The sequence below is a fragment of the Aethalodelphis obliquidens genome, unplaced genomic scaffold, assembly GCF_003676395.1.
Source record: "Aethalodelphis obliquidens isolate GAN/ISIS:26980383/991018 unplaced genomic scaffold, ASM367639v1 scaffold1, whole genome shotgun sequence".
Classification (NCBI taxonomy): domain Eukaryota; kingdom Metazoa; phylum Chordata; class Mammalia; order Artiodactyla; family Delphinidae; genus Aethalodelphis; species Aethalodelphis obliquidens.
The window spans coordinates 57436441-57447854 of record NW_020837945.1 but is presented as its reverse complement, the minus strand read 5'-3'; the positions used below and the strand labels follow the sequence as shown (position 1 = coordinate 57447854).

The following is an 11414-nucleotide window of genomic DNA, read 5'->3' as shown; positions in this document are numbered from 1 at the left end:
TATTATGGTTTTTTTGTTAGTGTGATCTGATTTCAAATTCAGAATTGTAAACTCCTTGGGGTCCTGGTCTGTGCATTTTCTGGATTTACTAACTTGTGAAATCATAAAACTGGAAAGGACCTGGAAAAATACTATCCAGCGTCTTCATTTTGCAAACCTTTGAACAGTACAGTGTGCACAGTGGACATTCAATTAACAATTGCTAAATGAAATAACATACCCTCAGGGGCCACAGAGGTGAATTAAGACTGCTGAGACCTCAGTGTCATTGCCTTAATTTAGATGGTCCCTTCTGGCACCCTCTAAGGGTTTGTGAGTGCCTGTGGAAAGCCTTGGATGCCTTTGCCAGCCTTTCCCCCATGGTCCTTTGCATGGACTCTGTAATTTGCTTGCTGAATACAAGGCAACATGGTGTTTTGAGATAAAAATGGCAGAGCAGTTGAATTAAGAAGAAAATCAAAACAAAAACAAAATTGGTGTTGTTTTCTTATTGCTGCTTTGAGACTCGGCATGAACTATGAATCTGTCATAACCAAGAAATAATATCTTGCCCGAATATCTAACGCATAAATAAAAATTAATTGCAGCACACAGCTGTTAATTATCAGGCTTTGGAGCATTCCAGGAGCATTCGTTCATGAACACCTATTTAGATAAAGATCCCTTGCTCCTTAGGACATGCTGCCATCAACTATGGAGACATTTGCCAGTTGTGGATTGGTTGCATCTGCATAGTCTAGAGGTCCAGGCTGCCGGTGGTCATGGCACTTGTAAGGGATACTCTTTCTCCATTTCACAAACGTTCACGTCTAAAAGAGGAGATTCTTGACTTCGAAGGATGGCTTTGTGGCGATTCTTCTTCTAAATGAATTGGGCCATGGGTGTGACAGACATTTGTGTGTGTTTGTCACTTTGTGGCAGGCAGCAGATCATAGTGGTGTGCTAAATACATAAATAACTTTTATATTGCATTTTTATTATCAGAGTTTAATGCTTTAGGGCCTTGTTAGAATCTGTTTCTCTCAAAAGAATGGCCAAGACCTGAAAAATCTCTTTACTGTTCTTTAGAAGGAGGACAAAGACAAAAAAAGCCTTTGTGTCTCAGAGATGAGAAGAAATTCAAAAGGTGCTTCATTCTTATAGGTTAAATTCACATACTAATAAAAAGGAGGGAAAATAGGAAAAGAGATGCTTTTTCATTTTCTGTGGGCAGGGCAGCTGTACCAAATTTAAAAAGCCTATCATTTCACTCTAGGTCAAGTTCTTTAAGACAAACTCACATGGACTTTCCTAATTTTTGTTTTGTGGTTGTTGTACTGGGATTTGGTTTAAAGTGCTGCTACTTGTTGTTTAGAAAGTTTCAGGGTAATTATATTGATTGTAATCTCCGAACTGCGGGCCTGGTTTTCCTGATCTGGTTATTGTCAGGTCCTTCCTATTCTCCAGTTTCTGCCACCCTCCTCTCCCTGTGACTGAGCCTTCTAAGCTCGCTGTGGCCAGACTTGACCTGGGAGAGGAGGCATTCAAGGAACTCTAACCCAACACTTTTGTTCCGCAGCATCAAGTTTTTGGTTTCTAGTCTGCCTTTGGCTTCTGCCATATTTCTAAAATCATATATGTCTTTTGTTCCTTGGATTCAGTATCTACCTTGTACTTCAGTTCTTGTGCCCGGATTTTTGTCTCATTACCAAGGACTGAGTTCCTGTCTCAGGAACTTGCCAGGTGTGCCCAAGTCCTGTAAGGACACATAAGACTCAACATAAGACCCTTGCCATTCCTCCCCTTTCTCAGTCACCAGGGTCCAGCCTCTGCACCATAGGCTGACTGAGGCTCCACTATCACAGATTAGGCAGTGCGATGCTGCCTGCCTGAATCCTGGGGCATTTTTCACTTCTGGATCTCTCGGCACCACGCTGTAATTTTGTATTGAGTGAACTTCTACTGTTTTATGTTTGTCTCCTGATTCCAGTTTCCTGGCTGCATTATCAACTCTTATGTATTGCATATTCTTCAGCTACTTTGTTCTGTCTGCCAGGCTGGACATCCTACCAGCACCTGCAGCTGGGCCATCCTCCCTGGTGGCAGGTTTAGTTTCAGGTCCCAGATTCTTCCACTATGACCTGCCCAGGCCGAGCTTAACAAATTCAACAAATGTAAAATATGTCCTTTAAAATGTTTATGTTTCAAATACTGTAGTTTAATCATTTTTACTCCAATTAGGTTGTGTTACACTTAAAGAATTATTTCCACACTTTTTTATTATTCTATGTGGATTGTGAAAACGGTTGCCTTTACCTATTTGCAGGTCTTTTAAATAATAAAATGCAAATGAACCTTGCTTTTAATGGACATTCTGAGCAAAATTCTTCCGAGAATAACTTTATATTTAAGAGTGATATGATCTATTGAAATTGTGCCTATTTCTGTCCTGTTGTCCATGGGAGAAACCCTGGGCCTAATTATTATGCTTATCTGTTGCCCTCAATCCTAAACTAAATGTGAAGAGTCATCGAACAGGCAAAAGCAAAGAAAATCTATTTGTGCATGAGTGTGGCTGTGTGTGTGTGGCCTGTGCGCACGCCTTGAGAGAGTAAATGGTGAGAAAGGGCAGGGCCAAGCAACTCCATTCACTTGACAAATGTATAAAGGATCCCTGTTCATATGATAGTTATCAATTATGTGAATACTTATGTTGGATCAGGCAGTATGATGGACACTTGAATTACCTCATTAAAGCCCCCTTAATTAGGTACTAATTTTGTTTCCACTTCACATGAGAGAAAACTGAGTTTTAGAGAGGTTAATTAATTTACCTGACTCCACACACAAAATGATTGCTGGATTAGAGATGTGCTTCCCTGCAGTGAGGTCCAAATTTGTATCCTCTGGATTATCCTCTGCTTTCCTGTTCTTCACTAAGACGTCTCCAGGTTATTTTTGCATAACCGGGGAAGTAATAGAGAATGTGGGAGGAAAATAACTAACGTTTACTAGTTATAATTTTCCGAGGATTTTTACATACAATATCTGCTTAATCCTCAGAAAAAGTTAAGTGTTACTGTTGTCTCCATTTAAGATGGCAAAACAGAAACATCAGATGACTCCATATTGTCGTAGGTAGCTGTAGCTTCTTTACCTGACTATTGTTTACTATTCCATCGTGAGACTCTACCACATTATCCTAACAATGGACGTTTAGATTTTTTCAAACTTTTTGTATTGTAAGTAGTTCCTCTGTGAACATTTATATGCATATTTCTAGTGCACATTTTGCATAGCCTTTTCTTAGGTATATACCTAAGAGTATATATGTTGAAACTGAACACTTAAGACAATAAGTAAAAAAAAAAAAGCCGTGTGTGGAGCAATGATGAGAGTGTGTCATGAACCAGCAATTTTGATTAAATTAATTCTATGCACCTGAGGTCAAAAACGAATTCTGTAAACCTGAGGTCTCACTTTTCTCCCCCAAGACAATCACCTAACTTGGTAACTTATCTAGGGCAACAGAGTGGTGGAGCTGGGACTGACTGCACCTAAGTTTTGTAATTCCAGAAGGTTCCCAGGCCTGTCCCACCTTAACACAGGAACATCATTCTCACCATTCTACTTGGGTGGCCTGAGGTCTACAAACTTCACAGGAGGATTTTACACCATTGAGTTGCAAGTCTGTTTCTGCAGAAGAGATTTGGTTTTGAGAAATTACTCAAGAGTGTTTATATTGCTTCACCCATGGGCCTGTGTGCTGCTAAGCTTGAAATGAAAAGAATGGCTTCGTGGTTTCGTTTTATGGGGGAACCAAAGCCATAGAATTATGATCCAGTGCATATAACATTGAAGGATAACAATTTAAAGTCCAATAATTCTTTGCTATTTATCTTCACCAGAGGATCTCAAAGAGTTTTATGAGAAATTATAGACTAAGAATTTGGAAGAGTTATGTGCAATTTATAGTTAAAAAAAGGAAGTGCTAAAGTTTTCTGGAATGCTCCAAGGCTGTCATTAGAGAAGGCATGAAGACAGCCCAGGATCATTGACTCTTTGGCTAGGAACCCTGGCAGGACTAGATGTGACCAAACGACTCGGTGATCCTGAATGGCTTCAGCTTGCTTTCTGTGGCAGTGTTCCTTTTCCAGGCGTCCTGCTGCTTGAAGGAGGACTTAGAGGAGCCGGCATGAATTAGTTCCCCAGAACCTTTAAGAAACAGGTGGTGGTTTATATTTAAGAAATATTGTGGTGGTCATATTAATACAGCTTTTGTAATGTACTCTCTTTCTGGTTAGTATTTCTCCCTCTTCAATTGGAATTTTAAGCACCATAATGATGTGAGCCAGCTGAAGATTTTAAACAGCACAAATACAAATGGTTATCCTAAATTATATTAGGGAGAAACTCTACTTGAATTATTTAGGTTAATAAATAAAGACACTACATTAATATAAGCTTAATACGTTTTAAGACTAAATATGCAATTCTATAAAACTTTGGTGATTTGTATGCTTTCTGTTGGCTGGCCGTAGGATTTTTAATTGAATTACTACAGAAAATTCAGCACAGAATATTATCAGATTTAACCACCCACTGAGTGTGTTATTTGTTACTGTTTTACTAGGCTAAATCAAAGGTCACACGTCTCTTTTTCTGCATTGATTTTCAGCCCAGAGGGGTAAAGTTTTAAAATGAGATGATGAAATTTTAGAAAAGAGCAAGAACTTAATAGAAGGATAATACTCAAACTTAATTATTTTCCTTAGAAAGATAAAGCTTTCATGACTACTTTATATGTGCATTCCTAGCTTTTTAATAGTTCGCTTCTTTGACGTTCACATTCTGAAGCTTGTAACTAGTCTGAGGTTGAAACTGGAAGCAGAGTTGTACGGGGACAGAGGTGCTCATGGAGAGAAAAGACCTGTTGGCAAACCCAGTATCCACATTTCAAGCATAGTGCCTTCTGGCCATATCCCTCTAAAAGTTCAAAATGTGGGTGGGAAGGCAGCCTGGCTGGAGGATTCAACCCAGCAAATAATCTTTTCAGAGTCTATATGTCTTCGTTAGTCATAATAAGTGGTTAGGAGTGACCCCTCCCTTTTTTAGCTTATTACGAGTCAATGTGTCTCATTTTACACCTGAGATTATTTAATTCAATGGTTCTCAAAGCGCAGTCTCCAGACCAGCAGCATCGCTTAGGAACTTGTGGGAAGTATATGTCCTCATTTGTTCATCCAGACCTACTGAATCAGAACCACTAGGGATGGGGCTCAGCATTCTGTTTTAAAAGCCCTCCATGTAATTTTCATGCCTGCTAAAGTTAAAAAACAACTGACTTATGTTGATCAGTGTATGCTTTTTGGTAACCATATCAAAGAGTGACTTTCCCAATGTCTGATTCATAGTAGGCTCTCATTAAATATTACCCTGAAAATGAAAATATACTTAAGTTGTAATGCTACATTCTATAATGTTTACTATCATGTTTTAGTCCCTTTGTAACTGTATACTCAGGAATGAGTAGTTGCCCTCAGATTATTCATTTTCTTTCCCTTTAAGATTAGCTCTTCAGCCTTTTATTTAATATGAAAGGTTATCTTCAAAGAAAATCGTTGCCCGATGCTTCAGTTATTTAATTCTCTGGAGAGTCACTGAGAAGCAAAGTTGGCTCATGCCAATCATTTCTTTCCCATTTTTAAAGAGGGATAGTCACTTCACTGTCAATAATGATTAGTGAATTTTTTTCTAATCTCTTCTGCAGGACCAGCCAGAAGTTCAGTGGCCACGAATTTGTTGTTTTAGAACTTCTAAGTTGGCTTTGAGTCTGCTTAGACAGCAAATTCATCCAAGGGCTTTAATACTCTCAGCTTTGCTTCATGTAATATGTGAAATGAGGAAAAATCAATCACAGAGAATTTTGAAGTGCAATAGGTTTATGGAGACAAAGGGGTTCATACTGTGACATGTGAATTCATGTGTATTATATACCCAAATAATTTTTGATTTGTGAAATTCAGAGGAATCATGGACTTGAGATTGAGTGACATTCATGTGGTACAAATCTCTTTTGCATCTTGTCAGGCAAATGCCCTCTGGGGGTGGGGTTGAACAGCATCCCTGCATATGAGCACATCTAGCTCTTGTGGAGAGGTTCCTCGGGTTGGAGCATCAAAAGGGAGAGTCAGGGCCTGAAATTGTGTATGTGTCCTATGGGAATGAAATAGCAGATTCTGGGTAAAAATTTGCTGTCCAGGGATCACTGAGATTTGGGGGAGGCCCTGCATGAAGCAGGGTGGGGATGTAAGGATGGCCAGGGTGTGCTGACACTCTATGAGGAAGATGAAAAAGTGTGGTAGGGGTGGGAGGGAAATGGGCCTGCAGGGACCCAGGGATCTGAATAACTATAGGGCCTCCCTGGGTAGCATTCCTTGTCATTCTAGGGGGGAAGTGGGTAGGAGCATGCTGCTAGTCTAGAGTTGTGCTGAGTAGTGCTAACCACTCCCTGAGTAGCTCTTTTTTTTTTTTTCCTGAGTGAAGCCAGGTACTGACATCACAGGCTCCAGATTGGTAGCTGGATTTACAGCTGAACCCTGGCCAGCACTGCTCAGTTTTGTACCGCAAACTTCAGTTCATTCAGAGAGAGGGGAGAATTGAACTGTAGAGCCCAGGCTCTGGGAGGCAGCCTGTAAAAACCTGCATTTTGAAGTCCACAAACACTGAACACCTTCCAGGTGCCAAGAACCTTGAAGACACTAGGGATGAAGTGACAAGCGAGACTTCCTGCCCTCAGGGAGCGCCGAGCCTAGTGAAGGGGACAGATATCTAAACAGGTTATTATAATCCAGTGGGTTGATTTTTGTAGACACAGAATGTTACCTGAATCAATTCAGTTTTTTTCTGCCTGAGGAAGTCAGCTAAGTCTTCTTAGAAGAGGTGATACTGTCACTAGGCCAGGTAGCAAAGAGGGGAAGGGGCACTGCAGGCAAAATGAAGAGTGTCTAAAGAAGTATAGTGCTCTCAGGAAATGGCAAATGTTACGTTTTCACAGTAGCAGAAGATACCTGAGGGTGACTGGTGGACCTGAAGTTGGACAGGTGATGTAGAGTCAGATCACAGAGGACCTGTATCTTTCTGGGGGAATAGGGAGCAGCAGAGCTTTAAATAGGAGAGAGACATGATCAGATTTATTTTAGAAAGATTATTCTAGCTCATTTTTGGAGGGTGAATTAGAGGGAGTAGAGCCTTGTCAAAGTATGGTTGAGGCATGGTGAGGGTTTGACTCAGGGCGATTTCAAGGCAGTGGAGAAGTCAAGTTGACTTTTGGACTCTTTGCCCAGCTGACTTCTCTTTTTTAGTTCTATCCTCACCTCTTTGGGGGCTGCTCTGGCTGCTGCTTCTATAGTTGCTGTCTCCATAGTTGCTTCTGATACAGCAGATAGATAGAACTTGAGCCTACATTCTCTCATTTATTACATGGAACATTTTTGTCTCTCAGAGATTTTACAAACTTTCCTAAGAGTGTGGAACTAAAGCTAATTACAAAGAATCCTATGTTAATATACTAGTAAATAAATTCTGTCCTTAAATACCATCTTTTGTGATAAGCAGCATTCTTTGGACTTGACATGTAATCTAAGTGGCTTACACCAGTTGCATTAATTCATTCATGAAACTTTTATTGACATTTACCATGTGAAGGCACTGTTAGCTTTACTGAAGGGTAACATAAAACATACTGAATGACCTCTTGCAGAATGTACCAACACTGCTTTATTCTTTACAGCTATAATGCAAGGAACTTTCTAAAAGCACTTGGTTCATTCATTCATACGTTTACTCATCCATCATTAATCCATCAGTCAGCATATATTGGTTGAGTATATACTTTGTGAAGGCAAAGGAATGAAAGGAGGAACACATTAGGGGTAGAAATAAAAATAGAACAGAATTTGGGTGGAGCTCACAGTTCTCAGAAAGTCCAGAATATAAAAATAACCTCAAGATTCTGGACAACTTACTCTTTAATACTAGGGTCATTTTCATTATTAAAAAGCATCTTGGTTTAGAAAGTGATGTTTTAGCTCCTTAGATAACCTCTCCTATCTTTGCTTCCATGTTTCTCTGGTAGTTACTTGAAGCTTTTGATCACTGGACTGTGGAACTATATTCATCAGGCCACAATAATTTCAAGAAATGAATAATGAAAGTATTTTCCATTATCTTTCTATAGAATTTTCTCCTCAGTCAAAAAGGGACCAAATAGTATGCTTTTCTAGGCAGGTGTGATAGAAGATATTCAGTGTACTCCCCCCACTTCCCAACTGATGGATTCGTTTGAAAAGTGACCCAGTTTCAGAATTTAGCTACTAGTTGTTTGTGTAAAGGGTCATAAGAGACCATCTTAGAAATACTACATACCCAGACATATTTTGACCTTTTCCTACTTTAAAGTCCTGCTTTTAATTGAAGAAGGCCTTTCTCTTTCTATAGTCTTCTACTCTTTTATGGAAAGAGCACTTGCTGGGAGTTAGATGACTTGATTTCTAATCCCAGCTATGCTGCTGACTAGCTGTATGACTTTAGGCCAGGGGTTGGCAGGCTACAGCCTGCTGCCTAATCTGGCCTACCACCTGTTTTTGTAAATAAAATTTTATTGGAACACAGTCATGATTATCTGTTTACGTATTGACTGTGGGTGCTTTCGTGCTATAGCAGAGATGAATATTTGTAACAGGGCCATATGCACCACAGAGCCTAAAATATTTACTATTAGGTCCTTTATGGAAAAAAGACTCCAAGCTCAGCATTACGCAGGTCATTATCTTACTTGAGTCTCAGCTTCCCCACCTGTAAACTTTAGGAATTGGATTAGGTTTTTCCCCAGGGCCCATGTCCTTCTTAGCATTCTGTTACTCTATAGCTCTTCCCACAGAAAAGCCTCATCTAATACAATCACTGTACACTGGGATATAAACCTATTCATGTTTTCATTCACTTATTCAATTCAGTAGGCACCTGGCAATCCTTTGTAGAAAACTAACAAGTCTAAGAGACTCCCTGCCCTTGAGAAGCTTATAATCTGGTTAGAGACAGAGTTACAATGTTCAGAAGTTAAATTATAATAGAAAATAATAAAGGATAACATTCCAAATTTAGTGATTATTATTAAAGGTGTTCAGAGGAGAGAAATCATCATGGGCTGAGATGATTAGGGAAAACCTATAGGGGAAAAGTGGAATGTTTTTAAAGAATAGTCATCTCTATGACTCCATAGAATACTGGATTTAGTGTCCCTCTAAGGTAGTAGTTTTCAAATTTTATAGTGCAGGAAAATCACTTAAGTTACTGGGAAAAAATGTAAATTCCTGGAACCCAGCTTTAGAGATTCTGAATGTAGGTCTGGGGTATGTCCCAGAAATCTGCTTTTTCAAAAAGTACCCCAGGTGATTCTGATATACATGGAGAATACTGCTCTGGAAATTTGGCAAGTTTCTGCCTAGGAATTTATACTAGGTTTGGCCGAGTCTTATTAAATCATGGATTTTGTGTGACCAGGAGGAACTCCACTGTCCATGGAGCAATTACTTCAGTGACTTGCTCTCTCCTTTTAGGGAATCTGAGATCTCCCAGGCCAAGAAGAACAACCTGAGGACTCTATTTCTGAAGGCCATTGAACTCCTTTAGATAAGTCCAGAGGGGAAATCTGAGATCAGTACAGCTGTTTGTCTATGATAGCTGAGGGTAAATCATTGGAGTCAGGGAACTAACTACTTCCATTAGCATTTGACTCTTGGTCCTTTTGTTGTGAGCTCCTTGTTTCTGCAAAGATGGCTGGGGTCAGCATAGTGGGTCAAAAAAAAAACCCTAGATGAGAGAGGTTGGGAATCTCCAGTCTGCATCCCAAACCATGTTGCTGATGACTTGAGCATATCACCAGATACTCAAGATACAGAGGATAGATTCCACCCATGGGAGAATGACCCTCTGAAGAGAAGTTTGGAATTATCATCAGAGCCATGGGAGGGGACATCTGGAAGTCATGTGGGTGATGTTTCATAAGATCCTGTCAGGCCTCCAGTCCAGAAGAGAAAGCTAGATCCACTTCCAAAAAAACATAGACATCTTAGAAAGGTCATAAGGACAAAGAGAATGAGAAAGAGGAAGAGGAAAGTGGAAACCCACTGCCCTGGCATTCTTCCAACGCCCTTGTTACCACCACAAAGTGAAGAAGATGAGGTGGTAGATAAAAAGATGACCCTACTCAGTGCCAAGGAAAGTGATCCTGACCTTCCCAATGAGGTAGGGATGAGGCATGGGGTAGAAAAATTCTGGGCTTGCCACACACACACCAAGCATATACCCAAACGTATAATGGCTCAATACTCTAAAAATGTATTTCTTTCCCAAATAACAATTCTAAGTGGTTCCAGGATGGAGGCTGAAGCAAGAGGACGTGGGTACCACAAAGGCATTCAGTGATCCAGGCTGATGGTGCCTCTGCCAACCTCAGCATGAAGTTTCCATGGGGGATCCTGCGTTACTCCAGAAGGGAAAATAATGACAACTCTTCACCTGGGGTGGGAGGAGCTGGGGATAAGGAACTTGAGAAACAAACTAGGATCCTTGGGCCCAGATAGAGTATGAAAAAACTGGTTCTGAAGGTCAGGTTCTTTCTGTATAGTGCGTTTGCATTGAGGGCTTTTAAACGTTTTCTTCTACTTGCAGGACAGATTACAGAGTCAGCAGGATGAAGGTACCTGTATGATGCATCAGGAATGTCAGATCCAGCCTTGTGAGCTCTCAGTGTCCCAGGAGCTCAGGCCCTCTTCTCCTGCAGTGACATCCTTGGCATCACCACCACTCTGTCTTCGTTGTTTTTTAAGCTGTGTCTGCCAGACGTTCTCAAGGTCTAGGAAGAGGAAATCTCCTGGAGGAGAGGGCACCAGGCAAGCTGAGACAGGAGGTGATGCTAAGGCTCTGAGACCTGGTCTGCTGAGGGTTCTAGGCAAAAACAAAGTACAGCCTCACTGAAGTCTGTAGCCAGTTGAAATTGATTTAGGTTTCCCTTGTGTTTAGTTTAATAGTTTTCTCTGTGTCATTGTTCCTGTTAGTTGAGCTCTTGTCTGTCTAAAAGAGCTGCTTTTAAGTTGAGATCCTCAAGCCTGAAGAGGTAGTGAAAGCAAAGTAACTTTGAGGCTTTTAATACCGTGCCCAGGAGTGGGATTGCTTCTTACTTCCTCCCATTAGACTGAAGTAGGATTCACTCTGGAGCAGTGGTTCCCAAATTCATGCATATTTCACTCATGTATTTAGTTGGCTTAATTTTCACTAACTTCCCTGAGGATGGAAGTTGTACAGTTTCATCATTTTGAGTAATGTCTCCTGATATCTATCACCAAGTAGAGATTTCTTATGCCCAGCTCCTC

General features: G+C 40.5%; 1 protein-coding gene across 1 annotated transcript; it reads left to right on the top strand.

Annotated features, from left to right (window-relative positions):
• Positions 1 to 10137: 10137 nt before the first annotated feature.
• Positions 10138 to 11019, top strand: LOC113619626 (uncharacterized). The gene is made up of 2 exons (XM_027104676.1): positions 10138 to 10287; positions 10714 to 11019. The coding sequence occupies exons 1-2, from the start codon at positions 10138 to 10140 to the stop codon at positions 11017 to 11019; spliced, it is 456 nt and encodes a 151-aa protein (XP_026960477.1).
• Positions 11020 to 11414: the final 395 nt, after the last annotated feature.